This window comes from Tenrec ecaudatus, chromosome 8, assembly GCF_050624435.1.
Source record: "Tenrec ecaudatus isolate mTenEca1 chromosome 8, mTenEca1.hap1, whole genome shotgun sequence".
NCBI classification, from domain to species: Eukaryota; Metazoa; Chordata; class Mammalia; order Afrosoricida; family Tenrecidae; genus Tenrec; species Tenrec ecaudatus.
The window spans coordinates 39,841,436-39,869,143 of NC_134537.1; the positions used below are offsets into that span (position 1 = coordinate 39,841,436).

Consider the following 27,708-nt stretch of genomic DNA (forward strand, 5'->3'; position numbering starts at 1 on the left):
GCGCAAGCGCCGTGACGTACGCCCGGCGCTGTTGCTGTGGGAACGGCGGAGCCTGCGCCGGAACGAGCTGTCTGCAAGCCGTCTGGGCTGGTCTTGGCCTCCACCTGTACTTGCAGGTATTTGCGATCTCGGGCCTCCTGACTAGGAGTTCACAGTACAGTCACGTCAGCAGGGTCGAGGGCTTTGTCTTTTGCTGTAGCTCCAAGTCCCCTTTGATCTCATTGTCGCGTTAAAGGCTCTGAGCCCCGTCACGGGGGTTCAGACAGTGGCCTGCCGGCTGTGCACCTTCTATATTTCTCCAAGGGTAAGCAAGCTTGGCGCTAGTGGCCATCCTAGAGAATAGTAGGAAAGCCTCTCCGTAGGGAAAAGCTCGTCCAACCACAGGGGGTCTCCATTGGCCAAAGCACACTTCTAGCAAGATTATGGCAGTCACTGCTCGCTGGAGAGGAAAGTGTTAAGATCTAGGGTGAATAGTTTTCATTGATTCTTCATTGCTTAACTTGGATCTGAGAGCACCCAGTGCAGACAGGATCAAGCTTACGGAATGGAAGTCCCAACAAGGATTAAGTGTCAAATGATAATAACTAAAATTAAAGATAGCCAGATAGGCATATTGTGAAGCAACACGGAGATACAATTTTGGGAGAAACACCTAAAAGAATTGAAAGTAGTTGCTTAAGGGGAGAGGTAGGGTAAGGGCGAAGGTTTTTGTTATAAGCCTCCTAGAATTGCTTCACTTTTTAAATCAAGTGCAAATATTACTTTTGTAATAAAAGTTAAATTTAAAAAAGGAAAAATACCCACACTGAATTCTAGCTCCAATCCAAGAGCAGCTAGTTCTGATAACATGGCCCTGCTTGATACTCTCCTGTATGAAAGGATCAGAGACGATAAGAGTGTTATAGCAAAGTGTGGTGAAGAAAGCAGATGGTGCCCGGCTATCAATCAGAATAGTGTCTGGGGTCTTAAAGGCTTGTTTTCATACAAGCAGCCACTTAAGCAAAGAGTCAAGTTAGCCCACATGGGAGAAGCACACCAGCTTGTGTGAGCCAAAGGTGACAATAATAAAATTTAAATATGATGAAGGGAAAAGTATCAGAGCTAAAATTGTGAACATCCAATTTGTGGAAGACTATGGAGAACAGTGGGAGCCCCAAACCCATCTGCAGAGGATCTAGTCAGATTAAGCCTCTGGCAGAGTCCCTCTGGCCACAGGCAAAGGTCTGGAACAGCCGTATCATCAAACTTAGATTATTGTAATCCTGATTCTGCTGGATCAAACTTGATACTTGTTCAGTTGACCTCGCTCTAGACCTGACCTGAATTTGTTCTAGGTGCAAGGATCTCTTGCTTGTTCCATAACAAAAACTTCTTTTCCTGACTTTTTAAATATTGAGGGTGGACCTTTTTTTAACCCATTGTTTACCTTTTTATCTTTATATTACTATTGTTTTATCCTTACCACTTCATTTTGGGTTTGTTCTTTATTGTTTCTGTTGGGTTTACAAGTTGGTGAAACACAGAGGGAGTGGATGCACAGAGATAATAACTGATGCAAGGGCATGTAGGGGGTGGGGTGGGGTGGGGAGATGGGTGAGGGGATTTCAAGAGTAAACAACGAAGGCGGGAGGAGTAAGCTCTAGAACCGAAGGTGATTACACAACTCATTTTAAAGGCGATTTAATCATAGGGGGAGAAAATATATGAAATTGATGGTGGCAATACTTGTACAATTTTTGATGTGATTCAACTATTGAATTGTGTGGTATGTGGATTACGTGCCAATCAAACTTTTTTAAAAAGGAAAAATAAACTAGTTTAAAAGAGAACCACACATTTTTAAAAATTTAAAAAAAAAGCCACTGCGTTATTGAGCATCAGTTATGTATAGTCATTCATGAGTGTGTCATGATCAAGTTTTTAGTTTCTATTGTTTCTCCAAGAAAACTTTAAATCGTAGTGAGTGATTTGGAGTTGTACAAAAGAAAAGGCAGTAAACAAGTAAATGAAAAGATAAACTGTGTAGGATCATTGGATTAGCCCGGTAGTTCAAAAATCAGATCAACTCCCCATGTGTTATGTTATACTGGAAAGTGCTCAGGTGGTCTAGTGGGTTACCTGTTCTGCTGCTAACCCCAAGGTCAACTGCTTGAGCCAACCAGCTGCTCTACTGCAGGAGACAGTTGAGGCTTTCTGCTCTTGGAAAGATTTACAGCCTGGAAACCTACCAGTGCAGTTCTGCTCAGTCAGTATAGGATGGTTATGAGTCGGAATCATGCAAGGGCAGTGAGTTTGGTTTTGTGGTATATTTGCGGAGTCCTGGCCACGAGGCCGTAATCCTCAGGTCTTTTACTAGTGGGTTCAGGCTGCTGACTTTTTATCAATTGAGCAGTTAGCCATTATGCCAGCAGGGCTCCTTGGACAAAACACTACACAATCACATATTGTGTAATGTGTATAATTGGATATAATGTGCAAATCCACATTTTAGTGAAATATTTAATGACAAGGAAATAATCAAGTAGATTGTTAAATTTAAATAGCAGGGATATATACAAGGGGCCATCAAAGAGTTCGTGGAGGCGGGGGAGGGACAAAAGAGGAGCTAACACCAAGGGCTCAAGTACAAAGAAAATGTTTAGAAATTGATGATGGCAACAGATGTATAAATGTGCTTGATACAATTGATATATGGATTGTAATAAGAGCTTTAAGAGCCTCAATAAAATGATCTTTAAAAAAGTGGAGAAATTGAGGTATAAATACCAAATATATATTGATTTATTATTATTTTTTAAGTTTGTGGAAAAATAGAATTAAAGCATAATAGAATTTCCCCACAATTTTTTAAAAGCCCATTTGTACACTGTGAAAAACTGACCATAGGTTTGAGGGGAAAAACAGCAACCACAAGCCTAGAAAAAAGACAGGAAGGATTTAAAGGAATTATTATATGTTTACTCCCCTTTTGTATGATAAACATATGTGAATTACTGCTGCTTATTTCTATTTAAAATCATGTTCCTATTGTGATTCTAGTCACAGAACTGAGTTTTTAAGGATAGCAATATTCTGTGCTACCTCACCTCAAGGTTTCTTCCCATTGGCACATCTTCCTGAGAATGTATCTCCGTTGCATCTAAAGCAGTTCCAGTAACGAAGTATATTTTTGTCTTGGAAGCAGGGAAGGAAAGAAGGAATCAAAAATATTAATCTGTACTGAAAAAATAGTATATAGTGAGACAAGCAAAATAAAAGTGTGTGAACATTATTGTCTCATATACATAGAAGTTTATGGGCACAGGGGTTTTGTGTTGGACTGTAATCTGCAAGGTCCGGTTTGAAACCGCCAACTGCTCCGAGGGAGAGAGATTGGACAGTCTTGTGAGCTCACAGGAGCAGTTGTACCCTGTCCTATAGGGTCACTATGAGTTGGCATCGACTTGGTGGCAGTGAATATGGTTTGGTAGAAGCCAATTCTGAGGCAGGACTGACTTTTTGACTAGACTTATTGACAGTAAGCACACAGAGGATGAACCACTGTGGGGTCTTAGATTAATATGTTGAATTTAACAAGCATGTATTGAGTGCCTACTGTGTTCCAGATACTGTGTTGAGAGATAAGTGGTAAACAATGGATATGTTCCCTGCCCTCCTGGAACTGACAAACGCAGATTTTTAAATAAAGGAACACAGATGATTAAATAATGTTAGAAAAACTTAGTAAAATGATTGGGAAAATACACGGGAAACAGATGTGGTCTGGAGACTCTAAGGCAGCGGTTCTTAACCTGTGGGTCACAACCCCTTTGAGGGTTGCATGACCCTTTCACAGGGGTCGCCTGATTCATAACAGTAGCAAAATTGCCGTTATGAAGTAGCAACGGAAATAATTTTATGCTTGGGGGTCACCACAACATGAGGAACTAACTGTATGAAAGGGTCACAGCATGAGGAAGGTTGAGAACCACTGCATAAGGACATAAGTACTTTGATGTAGAAGGGGCATGGTACACACTGGCTAACTGATAAACGAAAGTCCCTTGAGGTCAATGTAAACAGCCTTATGATCGTGCAGAGTGCATTGGAAAGTGGATTATTGGAGATAGGTTAAAATTTAGCACCTTATCATTCTCCCTTATGATCTATTTTAAATTTGCTCTAGTCTTTAACATTTTCTGCTTGCCTTTTGATGGGGTTTTTATCTGTTTTAAATCATTGCTGTTGTTAGTTTAGTTTTGTTGCTTTAGTGTTTTCTGTATATTAAATCCAGGACAGTAAGCCTGTAGAGCCGTAACTGGGCTAATGGTTCCTTGGGAGTATTTCAGGGGAGGTTGTAAGGAAATGGGGAGCAAACAACATGTACAAGAATGAAGAAAATTAAAAAAAGAATGAAGAAAATAATCTCTAACTGACTGTGGTGATGATTGTCCATCTCTTCTTGATCTGATTGAGAATTACTGGGCTAGAACTCCGAGAGACATGGGAACTGAGGAGGGGCAGGGCATAAGTTTATCCCACACTCAGTGAGCTGAAATTGAATTTTTTTCCCCTTTAGCAGGAAGTCAGTATGTGACTAATACATTTTCATCAGATTTCCTCTGAAGTGTATGTAGGAATGATGTGTACTCCCAAGAAATGTGGAATTAGATTCCAGCCTCCAGCTATTATCTTAATCTATGACAGTGAAGTCAAGGGGAAAAGTCGCCAGCGGATCATGCCAGTTCGAAACTTTTCAAAGTTTTCAGGTAACTTGTGTTTTATCTTGCCTCATATCTTAGTGTGTCAGTCCCTTAATAAAAACAGTGGCATGGGGTCGCATGCAGTGAAGTAATATGTTCTTCAGAACTAGAGGCCCAGGTTCCTTCTTGCCCCAGAAATCCACAGGGACAATTCTGTCTGCCAACAGGGTGGCTATGAGTCAGAATTAACTCAATGGCAGTGAGGGAGGGAGGAGTGTGTGTGTGTGTGTGTGTATGTGTGTGTGTGTGTGTATGAGATGGGATTCATCTACATTGTTTCAAGATGTATGAATAATCCTGGCTAAATTGTTTACAGTCAATAAACTTCAATTTCCTTCTCTGAAAAAGGGGTCGATAATTCTACCCTCAGGACGGTTGTGTGAGTTAATTGATATAGCATTATTTAATAATATTAATTTCCTTCAATTTTAAAATATATATCCTTTTTATTTTATTAGTACCAGTGCTATGACCTAAAAGTTATAACCTCTCTTTCTTCTAAGGCACTTTCTTCAAGTGAAAGTGCCTAACATTCCTACCAAGCAGTTTTAAGTTAAGGAAATCAGACACACATCCCATCCCTTCCATCTCAGACTCAAGCCAAGCCTCAGCATATAGGAGTCGTTCTGCAGTACAATTTACTCCCGTGCAGCCTTTTAGCTACCCGACTGTAAAGCAGACAATGCCTTCAGGGTCATGAGTTTTTGCTCTGTTTTACAGTAGCTTAGGGGCTCATCAGTAGTTTGTGGGGGTGTAGTGTACATAGTACACAGTTGAATCTTGTTCTGGTGTTTTCTCTCTCTCCCTCCCTCCTAGACTGCAGCAGAGCCGCTGAACAACTGAAGAATAACCCACGGCACAAGAGTTACCTGGAACAAGTATCTCTGAGGCAGCTCGAGAAGTTATTTGGTTTTCTAAGGGGTTACTTGCAGGGGCAGAGTTTGGCAGAAACGATGGACCAGATTCAGCGGGAAAGAACCATCGACCCCGAGGAAGACCTGAACAAACTAGATGACAAAGAACTTGCAAAGAGAAAGAGTATCATGGATGAACTTTTTGAGAAAAATCAGAAGAAGAAGGACGATCCAAATTTTGTTTATGACATTGAGGTTGAGTTTCCCCAGGATGAGCAACTACTTTCCTGTGGCTGGGACACAGAATCAGCTGATGAGTTCTGAAGCTAAGCACTCAGAATTTATTGGGATGGCCAAAACTCTAGGTTTATATAAAAGGTTTATAGCAAAATTTCTATAGAACACTAAATGCACATGTTGGGTAATCACTGGATTGACTTTTTCGAATCAGGGGATTTAGAGCCTCTTCTGTGTTGGTGCATAAAGAAGGTAAGAAAAGCAGAGGCTAGGGACCTGTAAGGAGCCTCAGTCTAATTGGAAAAGCTTGTGGGAGCTCATGAAACTGCCAGGCAGCCACAGCATTAGAGCTGAGTGCTTGAGAAAGACAGGTTCACGTCAAAGAGGGTCAGCACCTACCTAGATCATTGAGTGGTCAGGAAGACATGGCCTGGTACTTACAATGGTAGTATTTAAAGAGTAAGGCTGTAGGATTCCAGATGAAAGAAACTGGGGAAGGGAGGAGGGACAGTGGTAAAGAGACAGGGAATGAAAAGTTTCATTTGTAGAATGGGAAGCAAATTACAGTTTGATGAGATTGGGGACCACCTGTGGTTCTCCGTGAATTATCCAGTATGCATTATGTTTTAAAGTACTTGTTACATTGTGTTCGCTCTGCAGTAAAGAGTGCTCTTGCAGAATGCGCTGCAGGTGCAAGTACATGTCATTTGATGGGCAGCAGGGGTCTGCCCCACCAAGTATTGGGGAGTATCTACTACAGATACTCAGAAACCCCAGACCTCCTCCCACCGATAAGAGGTTTGTTAGTAAAATGGGAAATCCACCCTATTAAATGAGCAACAGGTGTTGCTTGTTTAAGCCTGTTCATGAGTTTGAATCTACAAAGAGAGATCCGTGTTAAACCTTTGCTCAACAAGATTATCTGTATATAGACACATCTTCCTGGAATATTATTTAATTGGGAGAAATTTTATGTTCTTTGCAAGGAAGTTAATATTCATTAAATAAGTCTTTAAATAATTACTCCTTCTACTTGTCCATCTTCATTCTCTTTTACCATTAAAGGGATGGTCCTTACAATGATATCAGGGGTCCTCAAACTTTTTAAACTGGGCCAGTTCACTGTCCCTCAGATCCGTTGGAGAGCCGGACTATAGTTTAAAAAAAATTATGAACAAATTCCTATGCACACTGCACATATCTTATTTTGAAGTAAAAGAACAAATGGGGCAAAAACACCCGGCAGGTCGGATAAATGTCCTCAGTAGGCCGCATGTGGCCCGCGGGCCATAGTTTGAGGACGCCTTCTTAAGATGGACATGTTTACTAGTATTTGCCAAAAGAATGTTCAGAGCTAGAAATTCTTCTATATGTAGCATCCCATTGTAGAGATATAGATAATCTCAAAAGTTAACTTTAGTTGTTGTCCCCCTTCACTATCACAAGCAATATTATAGCAAATAATCTTGTACATTTTTGTCTTGCTCATGTGCAAGAATATCTATAGGATAAATGCCTCGAGGGAAATTGCTGAGTCAGGGTACGCATGTAAAATGTAATAGCTAGAGCTGAGTTAGAGAGCCGAGGTAGTATAGTGCATTAAGGGCTGGGCTGTTAACCACATGGCCAACTGTTCAAACACTCTAGTTGCTCCATGGAGAAAGGTGAAGCTGTCTGCTCCCATAGAGATTCACAGTTTCAGAAACCCTATGGAGCAGGTCTAGTCTATCCTACCCACTCCGAGTCAGAATCAACTGAATAGCAGTAGAGTTTTGCTAAGTTGTCCTCTAGAGAGATTCATTCATTCATTTACACATGTACTTCATGAGTATACACAGGGAGCTGTACTATTTTAGGAGCTCTGGTGGTACTAAGTGTTGGACTGCTTATCACAAGGTCTGTGGTTAAAACCCACCAGCTGGTTCACCAAGTCCAGAGGATGACATTACTGCACGGATCTGGGAAAGCACAGCGAAGACTGTAGGGCTGACAACAGCTCAAGACATGATGTCTCCTCGCTGGAGCATACCGAGACAGAGGACAGTACTGGGGCCACACCGGGGAGGGAGTCCAGTCTGACCACCCCCACTGTGGGGCGAACCAAGAAGGGGATATAACAGATCAGCAACAGGAGCAGAATAGCCACAAAACCCCCGAGGAGCCTGCAAAATAGACTTCAGGCTAGGAGGGGCATTACCCAGAACCCCCAGACTAGTGGGGAGATAGTCATAAAGGTCAGCGGACAGACCTGGAATTATGTATGCTTTTTCGTTTGGAGTTTTTTGCTAGTTTTCTTTTCTTTCTCTGTTTATTCAATCTTTTTGTTTTGTCTCCGTTAATGTCGTTTGCCTACCTATATAAGATAGGCATGGGAAGCAAGTCCAAGGAGAAAACAAATAACCAACAATTCCAGAGGGACTTGGGGGAGGAGGAGGTGGGGGGGGGAGGGTGTGGTGGGCAAGCAATGCTATAGACAGGAGAACAACTAGGTAATTAAAAGCAACAATGAGGAGGATGTAGAGATCCTGATAGTGTTAGAACAACAGCAATCTAGCCGAGAGGAATTACTAAGAGGCAGAAGGGCAAGCATGATGGTGGGTCAGGAGGAAGGTAAAAGGAAACAGGAAAGATCTAGAAAGCAAAGCTATGGATAGAGGTGTAAACAGGCGTGCCCCTCCCTCAATGCAAGAACACTTTGTTCTAACAACCTAGCATTCTGTGATGCTTACCCTCCTGACATGATTGCTGAAGACAAAATGGGTGCATAAGCATATGAGTGAAGAAAGCTGATGGTGCCCGGCTACCAAAAGATATAGCATCTGGGGTCGTAAAAGCTTGAAGTTAAACAAGCAGCCATCTAACAGAGAAGCAATAAGCCTACATGGAAGAAGCACACCAGCTTGTGTGATCATGAGGTGTAGATGGAATCAGATAACAGGCACCAGAAGACCCCAAACGACCAAAACATTGTTGAGAATGGGGCGGTAGTGGTGTCAGAGCAGAGGCCCCAAACCCATCAGCAGAAAATAGTACATCCTCTCACAGAAGGGTCACCAAGGAAGGGATGAGTCAACAGGGCACAGTACAGCACCAATGAAACATACAATATTCCTCTGGTTCCTTAAGGCTTCCTCACCCCATACCATCGGGACCCCAGTCCTGCCTTTCAGTTCTGGCTAGACCGGAGCATGTACACTGGTACAGACAAGCGCTCACGACACACGGAATCTAGGCCAGATAGACCCCTCAGGTTCAGAAATGGGAGTAGTGATGCCAGGAGGGTGGGAAGAAGGTAGGGGGAGGAGGGGAGGAAGAGGGATCTGAGGGCAATGATTGACGCATAACCCACCCCCCACACCCCACCCCAGGGGCATGAATAACAGAAATGTGGGTGAAGGGAGACAGTCGTCGGTGTAAGATATGAAAATAATAATTTATAATACACCAAGGGGTCAGGAGCAGGGGAGAGGAGAGGGAAAACAGGAACTGATGCCAAGGGCTCAAATAGTAAATGTTTAGAAAATGACAATGGCAACCTATGTACAAATCTGCTTGATTCAATTGATGTATGCTTTTTATAAGAGCTGTAAGAGCCCCCCAATCAAATGATTTTTTAAAAAACCCAAATCCACCAGTTGCTCCTCAGGAGATGATGAAGCTATCCTCTCCCCAAAAGATTTACAACCTCGGGAACCCAAAAGGGTTACTATGAGTCAGAATTGGCTCCGGGACAGTGAGGTTTTTTGTTTTGTATTGTTTTGTTTTAGCATCTAGGGATACAACAAAGTCCATGTCTTTTTCAAGTTTTCAGACTGGTGGGAGAAGAGAGACAAACACAGATACATAAAACAGGATCAGATGATAAGCACACTAAAGAAAAAGCAGGGTAAAAATAATACTGAAGGTGGTGGGAGCCACAATTTCTGATAGGGTGGCCAACGAAGGCTGGGCCGAGGAGATCATGGCATCTGCACAACAATCTGGCAGAGGTGGCGGGGGAGGGAAGGCAAGTGACGCAGGCTCTGGGACTGGCATGTGCTGGCATGTTTGAAGAACAGGGAGGCCAGTATGGCTAATGCAGATTAAGCCAGAAAGAAAGTGGTAGGAGATGAGATCAGAGTGGTTTTTGCCAACACATAGGACTTACCACGAAGTGCTGGTTTTCCCTACATGTTGATCAATTTTAAAATATTGTCTTACAGTTTTGATCTGTATTTATTTTTATTGTGAATAAGACAGTGTCTTTCATGCATTTAAGAGGCATTTTCTGTGAAATATGTGTTATGTCCTTTGCTTATTTTTTATAAATCATTTTATTGGGGATCATACAACTCTTATCACAATCCATACATACATCAATTGAGTAAAGCACCCTTATACATTCGTTGCCCTCATCATTCTCAAAATTCGCCTTCCACTTGGGTTCCTGGAATCAGCTCATTTTCCTTTTTTCCCTCCCCCTCCCTCCCCACTCCCCCCTCTCTCATGAACCCTTAATAATTTATAAATTATTATTTTATCTTACACTGCCAGGTATCTCCCTTCACCCACTTTCCTGTTGCCAATCCCCCAGAGAGGAGGTTATATGTAGATCCCTGAGATCAGTTCCCCTTTTCTACACCCCCTTCCCTCCCGGTATCGCCACTCTGACTGTTGGTCCTGAGGGGTTCATCTGTCCTAGATTCCCTGTGTTTCCAGATCCCAAATTTACCGCTGTGCATTCTCTGGTCTAACCAGGTTTGCAATGTAGAATTGGGATCATGATAGTTGGAGGGGAGGAAGCGTTTAAGAACTAGAGGAAGGTTGTGAATTTCATTATTGCTACACTGAACCCTGAATGACTCATCTCTCCACTACCCCTCTGCAAAGGATGTCCAGCTGTCTACAGATGGGCATTGGGTCCCCATCATGTACTCCCCTCATTTACAATGATATGATTCCCCTCCCCTTTGTTGCTTGAAACCTGGTCCCCTCGGCCCTTCATGATTACACATGTTGGTGTGCTGCTTCCATGTGGGCTTTGTTGCTTTTGGGCTAGATAGCCGCTTGTTTACTTTCAAGCCTTTAAGTCCCCAGACGCTATATCTCTCAATAGCCGGGCACCATCAGCCTTCTTCACCACACTTACTTATGCACACATTTGTCTTCAGCGTTTATGTGGGGAAGGTGATCACACAATGATGGTTTTTGTTCTTTGGTGTCTGCTACCTGATCCCTTCAATACCGCATGTTCACTTAGGCTTGTGTACTTCTCTGTTGCTTATTTTTCCATTGGGTTGATGGACTTTTATCGACTTGTAAAACTTTCATATCAAGAAAACTAGTCCTTGGACAATGATATGAGTTACAATATTTTTCATCTTGTCATTTGTCTTTTAATTTTTTGTATGATACTTTTTCCATGCAAAAGTATGTCTTTTTTAAAATAATAATTTTATTGATATACCTGACATATTCCAATATATCCACTCAGGCCCGTTGGGTGGGGTTATACAGCCATCAGTGCTATCAGCTTTCTCCCCTCCACCCCTACTCCTCCCATCCCCTCAGAGAACCTCCACTCCTGACACTGTCTCTGAAGGGTCATCCATCTTGACCTTCATGTACTGAACATTCCTAAATATACAAATGAACATACACAAATCTAACATGATCAATGAGGTAAAATGCATAAAAACATACTAGTAAGAAGAGGGAATGTCAATAGGACTAGAGCAGTGGTTCTCAACCTTTCTAATGCCGTGTCCCTTTAATACAGTTCATGTTGTGGTGACCTCCCCCCAGCTGTAAAATTATTTTCATGGCTACTTCATAACTGTAATCTTGCTACTGTTATGAATTGGGTAACCCTGTTATGAATTGGGTGACCCAAAGGGGTCGCGACCCACAGGGTGAGAACCACTGGACTAGAGGATAGTTATGTGCTTCATTGGCGCCATACTGCATCCTGGACTTATCTTCCTTTCCGTGTGGCTCTTCTGAGAGGGGCTGTCCAGTTAATTACCTTGCAGGTGAATTTCGGGTCTCTCTTGCATCCATGCCCCTTCACATCGAGTTGGCTGCGTGTTTTTGAACTTCTGATGCCTCTTCCCATCGACACCTCATGATCACACAGGCTGGTGTGCTTCCCCTATGTGGGCTTTGTTGCTTCCCTGCTAGATGGCTGCTTGTTTAATTATAAGCCTTTAAGACTCCATACCCTATTCTTTTGGTAGCCAGGCACCATCAGCTTTCTTCAGCACATTTGCTTATTACCCATTTTATCCAGAAGTATGTCTTAATGTGGTCAAATTGATCAATATTTTTCTCTGTGCCTCTGCATTTTATCCCAGATATAAAAGGCATTATTTTTTAAAGGGCATGATTTACTCCAAGATAATTTTAAAAATTGAATTCTATGCAAGAATTAATTTTGATATAATGTGTAAAATATGACTCCAACTTAATTTTTTCCAGATAGCCATCTACCTGTCTCATGCTCCCTGTAGAATTATCTTTCCACTCTTGATTTGAAGTGCCATCTTTATCATATATCAAAAAATATATATCAAAATACTTATCTTTTAATGATGTTAGCATCATTAGCAGCATGCTTCCCAATCTATGTGTTTCTAGGTCTATTGAGCACTTTTTATGTGTCTACCTAAGTTAGGAGCTATGGGTAAACCCTAACTTTTACCTTTAAGGTATTACATAGGTTAGCCCAAGAACTAAAACTAGCTCACATGAGAGAGAAGCTAACTCTAACAAGAGAAGAAGAGGGAGATCATGTAAGTTGAATAGTTGTTTCTCCCCCTCCGTGTATCTTCCAAAGCTGAGTTCTTTAACATTTTTCCCATTATGACAATATCTTTTTTAACATTCAAATAAGTCCCAAAGTGCAAAAGTAAAGTAGGGAAACTTCCCCTTTATTTCCTTCCCCAGTTGCCACTCTGCAGAGAAATTGGTTTCCCTGGAGGCTTCAGGATCCTTTCTTCCTTTGTGACCTTGCTTCCTCATTATACTGTCTCCCTATCCTGCCTCTTTCATTGTCAGCTTTATTCTTTGCTGGTTCCAGGTCCTTCTAGATTAAAGCAACCAGAAAACAGGGGCTTTCCCTTTAATCTTTCTTTACCTAATTCTGTATCTATCCAAGTTGTAGTCAATCGGTGTTAGGTACATCACATCTCCCCAGCCCTTTGGTGCAGGACAGTCTTTCTAGACACAAGCTCAGTCTGAGGTACATCTCATCTCCCCAGCCCTTTGGTGCAGGACAGTCTTTCTAGACACAAGCTCAGTCTGAGGTACATCTCATCTCCCCAGCCCTTTGGTGGAGGACAGTCTCCCTAGACACAAGCTCAGTCTGAAAAGCAGAATACTCCCAGAGCTTCCCTGAAAGTTCAGTTTGGCTTAGATTATTCTCAGTCTGTTGAGAGTCCCTAAGAATCTCTGGTTCATTGATAGGTATGGCTTTTTTTCATGGGTGTCTGGGAAAACGATTCAGTGCAGGCTTCTTAGTGTACTGTATGAGGGGACACCCCCCTTAAATACTGGAATTGCACTGTCCAGAGCAGACCTTTCGTAGTATGCATTTTTCCTGCTAGCAAGCATTGAACAAGTCTCTCTCAGTTAGTGCCTCCAGTGATGTCACCTGGGAAGGTTCTCGCTGGTGACAATGAATTTTATCATAAAAGCAGTTTCAATAGAAGCTCATATTTTGAGGTGACTGATTTAGGAGAAAAGCGTGCAGCTGTGACATTTTGTTTCCCACTCAGGAAAAGTGCTGCAGAAACTGTTGTGATATAGCTTAGAAGGGTAGTTGTATATAGCTGTTGGATATAGCTTACAAGGATAGTTCTATGGGAAAGACTCAAGTGTATGAGTGGTTTTCCCATTTCAAAAAAGGTGAAATGTTGATTAATGACAAACCTCGTTTTGGACATCTGTCTACTTCCCCAGTGGACGAAAATGTTGACTCAGTGCATTTGGAATTCTTTCCACCAGCTCAGACTGTTATCAAGCTTTCTAGTTAGAGGGTCTGAAAAGATTGCGTAACAGTGTGCAACAAAAAAGGCCTGATTTGTGGGAGATGGGGGACTGGTTTTGCCACCACGACAATGCACCTGCTCACGCAGCATTCTCAGGGTGCCGGTTGTGGGCAAAAAACAGCGTGCTTCTCTTGCCCCCACGCACCTCACTCACCAGACTTTGCTCCTTGTGACTTCTCTTTGTTTCCATGAATGCAGAGGGACATGAAAGGACAGCGATTTGATGACATGAAGAAAGCAACGAGGGAGGTGCTGTCAGCCATCCAAACAGATGAGTTTGAAAAATGTTTCCAAGAATGGAATGGCCGATTGGACAAATATATGGAGTGTAATGGGGAGTACTTTAAAAGTGACAAGGTTGTTTTGTAAAAAAAAATTAAATACATGGCTTTGAAAAAAAAATTCCATCAAGGGCTCATGAGGGAGGGGGGATCAGGGAAGGAGGGGGAAAAAAACGAAGACTTAATGCAAAGGGCTTAAGTGGAGAGCAAATGCTTTGAAAATGATTAGGGCAAAGAATGTACAGATGTGCTTTATACAATTGATGTATGTATATGTATGGATTGTGATAAGAGTTGTTTGAGTCCCTAATAAAATGTGTAAAAAATTTTTTTTAATTCCAGTTTTAAAAAAATTTTGATACCCCCAAGTATGCTTATCAAAGATTGTATCTGAGCCCTGGAGTTGACCCAAAAATGGACCTAAGGGGTCTTTTGTTTACCAGTTAGCAAGTGTGTGCCAAGCACCTTCTGCATCAAGGTAATGTGAGTGCTCACCTTAAGCACTATGTCCTTTCAGGTTTACCAGACTGCTGCCGCTTTTCCCACTCATTTTACTCACTAGGCTTTCCTGTAGTTATAATTTATGCATCTATAAGAGTTTGGCAAAAGTAGTAGATGAAAGTTCAGAAAAGTCATTGGATGTGGCAACTGGGTCTCTGTTAGTGGTCAAACATGAAATTTCATGCGAATGATTAGGATAGAAATTGCAGGTTGTTTAGAGACCAAGGGAAGATAAGCGCTTAGTAGTAGTTGCCTGTGAGGGAAGGGAGTCACTGCTTACGGCATACTGAGTTTCTGTTTGGAGTGGTGGAAAACTTTTGGAAATATGGCACACGTGGTGAATATAATTAATATCACTGAACTGTACACTTTCAGAATGATTAAAATGGCAATGCTTTGTTATGTACGTCTCACTACTATGAATTTTATTTTTTTTAAAAGGAAATGGGATCACAGACCTAAGTGAAAAAAGTTAAAACTGTAGTTCTTAGAAGAAAATAAAGGAGAAAATCATCGTGCTCTTAAGCTGAGCAAGGAGCTCTGGTTTCCGAGTGGTTACATGTTGGGCTGTTTAACTGCAAGGTCCGCAGTTCTAAACCACCAACCGCTCTGTGGGAGAAAGACCACAGAGAAAGACAGCGCTTTCTATTCCCCAAAAGAGTTGAAGTCTCGGAACTCACAGGGGCAGTTGTTCCCTGTCCTATAGGGGCACTATGAGGGCTATGCAGTGAGATCTTAGAATCAACACCAAGAGCATGCTCTCTAAAAGAAAAGAAAAACGATGTTGGACTTCATCAACATTAATTTATATATGGCCAAAGAGAACATTGGGAGAATAAAAAGATACCCAGGCACTGAGAAAATGTGTGCAAATCATATACGTGAAAAAGGACACCTATCCCAGTGTATATGGAAAACTCTTGAAACTAACAAGATAAAAACTGAAAAAACCCAAACTGCCATCAAGTTGATTCTGACTCGTAGTGACCCAAGAAGGACAGTAGAACTGCCCCCGGGGGTTTCTGAGGCAGTAAATCTTCATGAAGCATTGTTCTCTGTGGAGCAGCTAGTAGGCCTGAACCGCTAACCTTGAGGTTTGCAGTTAGCAGCCACACATGTAATCTACTACACCATCAGGGCTAATAACAAAACAAAGAACCTCGTTTTTAAGTGGGCAAAAGAGTTGCAAAGACATCTCACCAAAGAAGATGCATAAATGGCTAATAAGCACATGAAAAAATGCTCCATACCATTAGTTATTAGGGAAATGCAGATAAGCCAAATATGTGATACTACTTCACCTCCACTCTTGTTCTTGTTAGATGCCGTCAAGTTGGTCAGACCCATAGCAACCATATGCATATCAATGCAACACTGCCCCATGCTGGCCATCCTCACAGTTATTGCCGTGGTTGCGCCATTGTTGCAGCCCAGTGTCCATCCATCTCCTGGAGGGCCTTCCTCTTTTTTGCTGTACCACATGAGGTCCTCCTCCAGGGACTGGTTTCTCCTGATGACATCACCAAAGAACATAAGCCTCACACCCACTAGACCAATTATAATGACAAAGACAAATACGGGCATGGCCAGGGCATGCACAGAGGAACGAGAACCCCCATACATCCCCTGTAGGAATGCTAAAATGGCAAGCAACTTTGAAAAAGAGTTCAGAAGTTTTCTAAAAAGTTAAACATAAACTTAATATCCTAAAACCTACTGCCATCAAGTCCCTATAGTGGGTTTCTGAAGCTGTAAATCTTTCCGGAGCAGATAAACTCGCTGCCATTGAGTCAGTGCTGACTGATCGCGACCCCTGTGGTTTCTGAGACTATTCCTGCTTTGGGGAATAGAAAGCCCAATCTTTCTCCGGGTGAGCTTTCCCCACCACGGTTTTGAACTGCTGACCCTGCAAATCGTTCCCCAACTCATAACCACTACCCGACTCCTAACCTCATTCTTCTCCTGTGGAAAGGCCAGAGGATTTGAACTGCTTACCTTGCTGGTTAGCAGCCCAATCCTTACCAAGCAGTGCCACCAATACCCCTTTTAAGTTAATATACTGCCCACTCCTAGGAATCATATCCACACAAAACACTTGTACAGAATGTCCATAACTGCATTATGAAACAATCACTTATGTCATAGCCCCAAGTGGAACAATACAAATGTCCATCCACTGGTAAAAAGGGAAACAAAATGTGATGTGACCATACAATGATAGCTGAAACTCTAAACTCACTGCCATCGAATGGATTCTGACTCATCGTGACCCTGTAGGGCAGAGCAGAACTGCCCCTGCTGGTCTCTGAGACAGGAACTGTTCACGAGAGTAGACGGCCACATAGCTCTTCCATGGAGAAGCTGGTGGATTCACACTGCTGACCTTGTGGTTCACAGAGCAACAAGTAACTCTCCACGCCACCAGGGCTCTTCAGCAATGAAAGGGAACAAAATACTGACCCCAGCTATCAGGGGTGGTCTTCAGAACATGATGCTAAAAAGTCAGATTCAAAAGATTCCATAGCTTACAATCAATGTGTATGAAGTGTTTTTTAAAAGAGAAAGAAAGCATTTAGTAGTAGCCTTCAGAGTGAGAATTGACTGCAAACGGGTATTTGGGGCATTTAGGAGGGCGAGAGAAACTCTCTAAAATTGGAGGGTGGTGATGTGTGCACAGCTCTATCAATGCACTAAAAACTATTGACTTGTGTACTTAACATGGTCAATGTTATAGTATATATTGAGGTACATAAATAAATTATCCCTCAATAAAGCTGTGAGATATATATATATATATATGTGTGTGTATGTTGTATATATAAATGGAGATAGAGTAGGATCAAGGTCTATAGACCATCTGTTCTAAGAATGAGCCCCTCTCCGGGCCAAAGATATGTGTAAACACCTTGAGCTCACCTAGAGTGGAGACTGAAAAAGGTTGCTGAAAGGATGAAATTAGTGCTTTCATTCAATAGACACTTCTTTAATGGGACTCTATGAAGCTCCCTAGCAAGTCTGGGAATGACCGGTTTTAAACTAAAGGGAAGAATAATTGAAGGCCGATTATGACTTACAGATGACGCAGAGTCATTTGACAGAGCGAGCCTCGGGAGGGGGTGGAAATGCAAGATGTACCGAAGAACTTTTGTACAGACGGAAAGGTGGGGTTGGGTGGATGGAGAAAATAGAACGTGAGATGAAACAAACTTCCCAAATCTGGGCATTACACACTAGAAAGGACCTTGGTGATGTATGTGCAGCCCTGGTGACATAGTGGGTTATGAGTTGGGTTGTGAATCCCAAGGTCAGTAGTTCAAAACCACCACCAGTTGCTTCTCAGGAGAAAGAGATTTCCATTACTGTAAAGATTTGCAGTTTTGGGAAGCCATGGGGGCAGTTCTACTCTGTCCTATTGACTTGGTGGCAGTGTTTGGTTTGAGTTTTTAAATGAGGATCTGCTGGAAACCCTCACCCAATTCACAATAAAATGTTTAAATAAATTAAAATAAAAAGGGATCTCCTCACCACCCTCCTCTCCCAAACAAACTAACAAAAGTCCTTCCCTACTCAAATTTACAAGTGTGTAGATGGTGGAGAAAGTTAACAACCAAGCTAAAAAATGGGGGGGGCTACAAAGTCCTCTGTGTTTCATTCACCATTTCACATCGAAGCAGATATTGACGAATGTCATCACAGGTGCCAGAGAGCCAATTAAGGTTGCTATAAGCCCTCCTGCAGTAAGACTGAGGCCTTTGGTGAGCTGGATTGACACAGTGGCTGCAACAATGGGCTCAGACCTGAGAACAAATGGAAGGCTGGTGCAGGGCCAGCCGTGTTTCATTCTGTTGTACACGGGTTGCTAGGAGCTAACACTGACTCGATGGCACTTAACAGCACCACCCCAAAACTGAACCCCAGAGGTAAATACCGATTGGTCTAAATCACTCCCAGTGGCCTTGTCTGTTAGAGATGGGCACGTTACCAGCGCAGCTCTGGCCAAGGAGATGTAAACGGAGTTTGCAAGGACTTGTGAGGAAGGTTTTCTCCAAAACTCTGGTCCTGGGTGTGTTGCAAGTGACACCTGGAAGTGCTACAGCCATATGGTGGCCAGCCTGAGGATGATGCCAATCATGAATTAAAGCAGAAGTCACCTAGAGCCTGCCCTGCCTTTGGACATTTTTTTAAATGAAATAATAAATTTCCCTTTTTAAAGCTTATGTAAAGTGTAGTTTTTCTGTTTCGAGCATCCCCAAACAACCTAATTATTAACTAAGGAGCTACCTTCTTCCTTTGGCATCTTCCGTTTCCGGGCCTGTATCTGGGCGACCACTAGGAAGAGGCTGATAAAGTAGGCAGCTGACCGCAGACGCCCTGAAGGAGAAGTCACGCCAAATGGGTTGTAACAAAGGAGGACGCTGATTGTAGGCCAACACGTGGCTCAGTGGATTCCTAGCCAAAGACTGAGCCCCAGCCTTGGGGAGGACCCACCTTCACAACTGCAGGTGAAGGCAGATGTGCAAAGTTAGGATTGACCAATACAAACGTGTGGCAGGGAGGGGCATTTATGGGAAGAGAAGTGTGAAATATGGTTTTGTGAGTTAGCAGCAGGATGTTAGCTACAAGAGCAGCACGAGAAGGAGGTAGTCTGTCTGCTCTTACCCTGGAATGGGGCGCAGTTCCCATCTCAGGCCGAGCAAACTATAAGGATAGAGGAAACGAAGCAACGGACCTTGGAACCTGAGACCAATTGTGTCCTGTGAACCCAGAGGAAGCTGAATAAAATGGGAAGGGCCAAGTAATTAAAAGTAGCAGGGAATAAGGCCCCTGTGTAGATCTGACAAGTTGTGGCCGGTGAGCTTGAGAGAACACAGATTAAACAACTGAGTCAGAGATGAAGAATGCTGACCTAAGACATCTCCGAAGTTTAGCAAGTCCTGGTGTTGATAGAGCTTGCATCTGAATTTGTCAGACCAAATTTGTTCGAAAGGGAAGTCCATAAAATCAGGACATCGATGGAATTTGGGTTTGGGCTGATGGCTTGGGTCAGTCATTTCTAAGCAAGGGCAATTGTACATAGCAGTAAAGGGCATGGAGACGTTCCCCATAAATTGCTCTTTCATAACCTGGGGACTGCCTGTACTTTAAGCTCTCATTTTTGGATCACTCTACCTAGGAGAGGGGCTCAGACTGGGAAGTAGGAAAGAACTGAAAGCTTTAGGCAAAAGAGGAAGAGATCAGACTGAGAAGCCAGACCCATAAAGGACAGTTACCATGTTAAGTGTCGCCTTGCTTAGAATCCAAACTCTCTCAAGCAAGAAGGCTTGACAACTCAACTCTGGGCAGGTCCACTGTGGTGCCGACATGTTAAAACAGTGGGTGCTGGAATTTTTGTATAAGAGAGGGGCCCAAGGGCTGTAATCTGGTTGGAAGACTTGGAGACAGGAAGAGCGGCTCAGAGAATTGTCTTGAATCTGTACAGAAAGCACACTGTCCAGCTGCTATTCCCTCCCAAGTCACTCCCTGGCTCAACCATTGCAGGCTGCAGTGATCTTATCTTAAGGAGAAAGAGATGTTCAATGTTCCTATGAAAATTCAAAAGGAAAAATAAACTACCATCGGAGGTGTGGTAGTTATATAATCACAGGTCAGTTTGAGGGGATTCTGGGAACTGTGTCTTCTTCCTTGGACGTGGGAGACACACACTTTCTCTCGGCTCAGTCCCTGGGAGACATTGTAGCTGCATCGCCTCGGAGCTAAAGGAAGCATGTGGAGACCCCTGCCAGCGCTGAGAAGCCTCTACCGCCACTGGATCCACAAGACTTTCCACCCATTGGCCTCTGATATTCCTGCATTTGGTGTCATTGCTTGTGTTTCGTGAGTCAAGTGGAATCTATACATTGGTATTAGACATACAGGCTATGATCAGACTATGGACTTGATCTGGACTGGGCTGGGATGTTTTCTCAATATTCAATTGCTCTTGTATATGTAGGTCTTTCTTATACACATATGAGTATCTATGAATTTGTTTCTCTAGTCTACCCAGACTAACACAGGAGGGCAGTATTTGCTGTAAATTGGTCAAAAGGCATCTTTGGCTTGTTTCTGAAAGGGTGTTGTTGTTGTTGTTAGGTGCTATCCAGTTGGCTCCAACCCATACAGCCCCTATCTACAGACAGCGCAAGGAAAGACCACCAGGTTCCGCACCATCTCACAAGGACGGTTATGCCTAAGCCCATTGTTACAGCCACTGTGTCAGTCCAGCACGTTAAGGAGCTTCCTATTTTTCACTGGCCCTCTCCTTTGCCAGCAAGATATCCATTTCCAGGAACTGATCTCTCATGGTAACATATCCAACGTATGTGAGGTGAAGACCCACCATCCTTGCTTCTAAGGATCGTTCTGGCTGCACTTCTCAGATTTGCTTGTTCTCCTGGCAGTCCATGGTACTTTCAGGATTCTTCACTAGCCCATAATTCAAAGGCATCAGTTCCTTGGCAGTCTTCCTTATAGATTATTCAGTTTACACATCCGTATGGAAGGGTGTTAGCAGTATTTTAAAATTTTTTTTAATATGGTACCTACATTCATATCCGGGGTGAGTGCTGGGTGTGAGCCTTCTTCAGCCTTCACATGGTTTGGTAGTTACACAATTTCATGTCAACTTGATAAAGAAGAATGAAGGGGTGGAGTCTAGCCTGTCTATCAGGTCACAGCCTGATCCCTCCTTGTGGGTGTTGCCTTCTCTTGAGGATTCCGGCCACTCCCTCTCTGATACACATTCCTGATGACAAGCCACATGGAGCCACACCGATGGCAACCAGAGCCCTGGAGATGCTCCCACCACCACTGGATCCACAAGACTTTCCACAGGCCTGTGATCTTCCTGCATTCAGCATTGTTGCATTTGCTTCTTGAGTCTGAAGGGGAATTTATGGACTAGTATCAGATATATGGACTCATATCAGACTTATGGACTTGATCTGGACTGGGATGAGATTTTTTTTAATGTACAATTGCTCTTTGATGTAAAACTCTCTCTTACATACATATGAGTATCTCTGATTTTGTTTTTCTAGTCAACCTAGACTAACACACATGGTTTGTAAGTAGACTGTTAAAAAATGCTAGTTTTCCTGGAGACATGGATTGGGTCATACTTAGATTTATTCATCTAATAACTTTAAAAACACTCAATATGTGCCAAAGACTATTCTAGGTGATAGGGAGACAGGAGAACAGGGCAGGGGGGTCCCTGCTTTTGTGGAGCTCACATTTCAGTGGGGCGATGAAAGCACACACCAAAAAAATCAGTCATATTATCAGAAAAACTGGTTAAATAACAGAGGATGTGGGGCTAGTCTTACACTTAATCAATGTTCCCCATGCAGAATCTGTATCAGCCTGATAAAGTATATCAACCTGAAAAGGCCCCAGTAGGCAAAACCCAAGATTATGTAACTAAGATTTCCCTATATCCTGAAAGGAGATTTTATAGGATTGTGTGTGCACAGGGCTGTTGTGAGTCCACAGCGACCCAACGCCAGCACCATGCCGGTTAAGCTCCCTTTTAAAATCCAAATTTATCTCTTTCAAGCTGGTTTTGTTTGTCCACTCATGGGCCTGACCTTGTAGTCTTCAAAAGGCTGAGGAGATGGCACCCTAAGGAGAAGGAGCCAGGGGTTATCTTGCAGGCCTCCACCCCTCAGAGGGAGCCTGGGAGCCTTGGCAGAGCCAGACCTGCCCTGAGGGCTGTGGGACGGGGCCTACTGGTTGGTACCTTCACTCTGGCCCCTTTTCCTCAGTTTCCTTGTTTGTGAAATAGGATAGCAACACTGTTTTGACCTCGTCCCCGCTATGGTAAGGATGGAGTGAGATAGTGCACACATAGGATTTTAAGTGACTGGACAAAAACCAAGGAGTCCTGCTGGTGCTGTGGGTTAGGCATCAGGCTCCTAAATACAAGGTGGCCAGTTCAGACTCTCCTCCGGAAAAGATAGGTTGTCCACCTCCACAAAGGCTATAGTTTCAGAATCCACCGCGTGGCAGGGGAACTAAAGCCAACAGGAGGAAATAGTAGAGAGAAAAAAGTCAAGTCCAGCACTTAGATGAAGAGTATTGAGTGCATGCGTGCAGGATGGGAAAGAATCAGGGTGTATCTGAGGGCAGATTCTGGATGAACTCACCACAGAGCGGATGCCAAGGAAGCAAAGGCAATTGCGCGCTGCTTAACGAAGGACGGTCCCTTTCCATGCTGCCTGGCACCTCCTGCCTGGAGTCATGGTCTCTCCCGGGCCTCATTTTTAAAAGGACATGACACACTGGAGTATGTCCCACAGAGCACATCTGCGCCACAAGCGGGTCTCCTGGATGAACTGATGAGCTTTTTTTATTGGAAAAGAGAAGATTTCTCCTAACAGATATTTATTTAAAGAGCGTTCATGTAGAAGAATGTGTTAGTACTTCCAGAGGGAAAAGCTAGGCACAGGGGGCAGAAGTTTAGGGAGAAACACCCCCCTACTAAAAAAATAATTTTATTGGGGTCTCTCTTAACAATTGATACATCAATTGTATCAAGCACATTTGTACATATGTTGCCATCATTATTTTTAAAACATTTTCTTTCCACTTGAGTTCCTTTCCCCGCTCCCACCCTCGTGAACCCTTATTTTAATTTTCATATTGTACTAACGTTTATCTCAATTAAAGGAAGAACTTTCTGAGGATAGCGCTTCCAGCAATGGGCCGATTGGCTTTGTTGAGTAGTGATCTGCTTGTCTCTGGAAGCAACCCAGCAAGACCTTGGCTGGTAGCTTAATCTGATCCATGTTTTCCAAATTGTGTGTGTGGCAAGGAGATAGGTGGCAGTGGGGGGCATGGTGTTAATGGCACTGGAGTGATATTAAGGAAGGACAGTGAGACGGTGGGCACTGGACTCCTGATTTCACCAGCGTAGAGTTCGACTTGGTTTAGGGTTTTGCTGCTAAAATCACATTTTGAAAACCACTAGAGGTCAATGGCTTTCTGGCCAACCCCAGTGGTGCTATGACGCCCCACTCCTGGCCCCACAAGTGGCAGAGAGCACACGGAGACCAGACAAACCTCAGCCTTGTTCAAGCTCACTCCCGTCTGGAGCTTTTTAAATAGCAGCCACTCCTTCCCTGAGGCAGGTTCTTTTAAAAACGGCTTTCAGATGGTCAGTGAGTAGCCCTTGAGTCTGCACGCTGGACCGTGTACGGCTTGACAGTTTGCTGGAGTTAGCTGGCATTCACCTTAATTTTTTTCTCTCACATGTCTCCTCGTTCTGATATGCCTCCTCGCTCAGACCTGCATCCTGGCCTGTCTCCTCCAGTGATCTCCACTCTGACAGAGAAAAAGGCTTGCTTTTCCATCAAGGAGGAAGAGAGCCCGTGGCTAGGTGTCTTCCAGAATGCTAGCTCCGGCATCTGTGCTTCTGACCAAAGCCCCAAACCAAACTCACTGCCATTGAGTCCGTTCTGACTCATGGCAGCCTTAGAGGGCAGGGTAGAGCCGCCCCTGTGGGTTTCCGAGACTGTAACTCTTCATGGGAATAGAAAACCTCACCTTTCTCCCAGGGAGCAGCTGTCAGCTTCAAACTGTGGCCATGCAGTTAGCAGCCCCCTGACCCACTGGGCCACCAATCCTGGGGCCTTTTCTCGCTCTCCAGGCAGCTCTACAGAACAGAGCGGAACTGCCCCATAGAGCTCTCTCCCCTGTCATCTTTATGGGAGCGGGTGGCCAGGTCTGTTCTCCCTTGGAGCCACTGGTGGAGTCCAGCCATCTTCCCCGCTGCGGTGGGAGCAGCGCAGAGCTTAACCACTGGGCTGAACTCCGGTGAAGAGCCGGTGAACTGGCGGCCAGGCCTTGCCCACAGAGATTCTGATTCAGGCATCCGAGGTGGGCCTTGAGCATTTGCATCCTCCAGACCACACTTTTGACAAACCGTGTGCTTGGTTTGGGGCTTTTGCTTCTACACTGTGGCTGCTGTTGTGGGTCTTGATGTATCAAATTCACAATTCTCTCCTGTTCCAACTCACTCCAGTTATTTCCAAAGCGCCTCTCTATGTATAGGCCTTTCCTCTGGTAGCGCATCATTTCTATGAGACTTGGGTAGAATCCCTTCTGTTTCAGACCTTCCTACAACCAGTGGTTCTGTGGCTATCTGTCTGCGGCCCAGAGGTTCAACCCCCTCCCCCAGCAGGGAGCACACAGGGCTGAAGGGATTCAGTGGAGGGAGGATTAATGTAGGCCGGAGCCACAGGCAACTTCGAACAGCGGTGGGATTTGAGTGGGTCAAGGGCAGATTTGACTATCTAGAAGAGAGAGGAAGGAGCATGCTGACCAGGAAACCATATTGACAATAGGTCATATATTGGGGTGACCCTTCTCAGGGGCACACATCTTTACCAGCGGGGTATTGCGAGTCTGCTGCCAGAATGACTCTACAACCTGAAGAGCCTGCTGGAGCCAGTGAGGCTGATTTTACGTGTCAGGTTACAGAGATGCTCAGGAGGCCCAGCCGCTGTGCGGTGAGGGCAGGGGTGTGTGTGTGTGTGTGTGTGTGTGTGTGTGTGTGTGTGTGTGTGTGTGTGTGTGTGTGTGTGTGTGTGGTCATCTCACTTCTTCTTTCTGGGGAAAAAGCCCCCATCCCTGCAGGGTGTGGCTAGAGCTGGCCTGACACAGAAGCTTTGCTCAATAGGAAATGAGCTAGAATGAGGAACTGAGGAAGCTCGGCTGGGCCTCAGCTCGATGGTTTTGAATCAGGCCAAGAAAAGGACGTGTTAAAAGTGAAATCGTGGTGCCGGACTGGAAACGAGCCCCATCTCCATCAGCAAGACACTGGTTACATAAATGATGGAGCAGACTGTGCGGCCCATCCTGACGAGGAGGAGGTGGAAACTGCACAGAGTGACCGGCTGGACCCTGCCCAACTGCAGGCCTGAGTGAGGAAAGCAAGCTGCCTGATGGCAGGGCCACGATTTTAAAATGTGTTCCAGTAGCATCGGCAGATGAATGGATAAGCACCAGTAAGGTGCTTGTGCAATGGGCTATTTACTCGGCTGTAAGCAGAAATGAAATCCTGATGCATGCACAATATGCAGGAACCTTGAGATGTTATGTCGGGTGAAAGAAGCCAGATATGAAGGACCAGCAGCGCAGGACAATCGGGCTCCTAGGAAATCAGCAAATGCGATCAAGGAAGCACCTTCCTACGAAACCTTTTGTCAGTGGCGATGGCATAAAAGGAAGATGCACCTACCAGTCATTTACACGTGGCCATTTTTTTGCGTGTTCTCCCAAACCAAGCTCACCGTCACCAAGGAGGGGCTGACTCACAGAGACCCTGTTGGGACAGAGTAGAACCGTCTCTGTCTGGAACTCCTTTTAGGAGTAGAAAGCGTCCTCGTCTCCCGTGGCGCAGCTGGTGGTTTCAAACTTCTGTCTTTGCGGGTAGCAGCCCAATTCATAACCAGTACGCCACCAGACACCTCCCCGTCCGCACACAAAACAAAACAACCAACTAAACGAGCAGAAACCCAACCCTACCAGAGGAGAAACAGGAGATGCTGCGGCAGCGGCGCCGCTCCGGGCGGCACGCTGCCTCTCTAAGGGCTCCTTGCAAAACCAATGTCGAACCTGGTTTCACTTTTTGGTAAAAGTGAAAATCCTCTTTGGATTTATTTTGGTTAGCGAAAGCAGGTGCTAATGTCGTGACCTGCAGGGACAGAACTTGAACTTTTTTAAGGTGAGGGATGTGTGCGTATAGAAACCGAAGATTGTTAATGGTTTCCAGGGACCAAAGGGGGAGCCCTGGCGGCGCAGTGATTACCAAATGGACCGCTAACCGCAAGGTCACAGTCTGAAAGCAGGACTATCTATTCCTGTAAACGGTGGGTTCCCGGCTCGGAAACTCCCAGAAGCAATTCTTCCCTGCCCTGTAGGGTCGCTATGAGTTGTCACTGACTGGAGGGCATTGGGTGAGAGAGATGAAAGAGGTCCCGGTGATGCAGTGATTAAGCTCAGGATGCGAATCAAAAGGTTGCTGGTTCAAATCCAGAAGCTGTTCGGTGAGAAAGAGGTGGCAGTCTAGCTTCTGAAAGACTAAACCCAACCAAACCCACTGCTTTGAAATAGATTCAGACTCACAGTGACATCATAAGACAGAGTAGAACTGCCCCATAGGCTTCCAAAGACTGCAGTCTCCATGAGAAGAAAGACCAGTCTGTCTGTTCCCGCAAAGACCTACAGCCTTGGACCCCATGGGGCAGTTCTACTCCATCCTGCAGGGTGGCAGTGAATTGGAGTGGGCACCCGGCAGTGGGTGAGGTGGGTAGGGAGTCTTTGCTTGGGTGGTATTGAAGTTGTGTTAATAGTGGTGGGCTCATTGGAAAAGGATGACAAGTATGCTTGCCCACCATGAAGACTATCACCGAATTATACCAGAAAAATGTTGTTGAATTATATACACAAGTAGGAATTGATGAACACTGGTGAGTGTTTGGAGGAATGAAGAATGGTTTGACTGTTGAATGCAAAGTTGGTGGTATGAAATGTAACCCCCCACCCCCATCCTGCTCAATTCACAATTAAAAATAAGTAAATAAAAAGAGGCTCTTAGAAGTTCTTTTCTAACTTGACAATCAAAGAGCACAAAATACCAATGGGAGTTTATTGGATCTTCAAGTAGAGTTTTTGTGCAGAGAAAAGATTATTCAAAAGCAGCCCTTTTTTAAACAATGAATGCTAAATTTATTAAAGTCACAATTCAAAACCTGATTCCGTTGGTTACTTTTTTAAGTTCAAATAAGAAACCCAAACCAAATGAATCAATGCCAATGATTGTGAACAACAACAACAACAAAACAACACCCTAAACTCACTGCCATCAAGTTGATTGCAAATCATAGAGACCCTAGTAGGACAGAACATCTTTCTTTCTCCCGTGGAGTGACTGGTGGGTTTGAACCAACAGTCTTTCAGTTAGCAGTCCAAACTTAATCCATATTGCTACCAGAGTTCCTTAAGTTCAATGAGTAGATCTTCT

General features: G+C 44.0%; 1 protein-coding gene across 2 annotated transcripts; it reads left to right on the plus strand.

Annotated features, from left to right (window-relative positions):
• Nucleotides 1-36: 36 nt before the first annotated feature.
• CEP19 (centrosomal protein 19) lies at nucleotides 37-6,867 on the plus strand. Of its 2 annotated transcripts, none has more exons than XM_075556253.1 (3): nucleotides 37-116; nucleotides 4,559-4,748; nucleotides 5,559-6,861. In XM_075556253.1, exons 2-3 carry the CDS (start codon nucleotides 4,619-4,621, stop codon nucleotides 5,918-5,920), a joined length of 492 nt encoding a protein of 163 aa, XP_075412368.1. In that variant the 5' UTR covers nucleotides 37-116; nucleotides 4,559-4,618; the 3' UTR covers nucleotides 5,921-6,861. The 2 variants fall into 2 exon arrangements, with proteins under 2 accessions (XP_075412368.1, XP_075412369.1); XM_075556254.1 differs by having other exon boundaries at nucleotides 46-116; nucleotides 4,595-4,748; nucleotides 5,559-6,867.
• The last annotated feature ends 20,841 nt before the right edge of the window (nucleotides 6,868-27,708 follow it).

Excerpts from the sequence above, each read along its gene's own strand:
- CEP19 (XM_075556253.1), top strand. The coding sequence starts at position 4,619 with ATGATGTGTACTCCCAAGAAATGTGGAATTAGATTCCAGCCTCCAGCT. Across the intron at positions 4,749-5,558 it reads AAACTTTTCAAAGTTTTCAG|ACTGCAGCAGAGCCGCTGAA; the intron begins GTAACTTGTGTT and ends CCTCCCTCCTAG.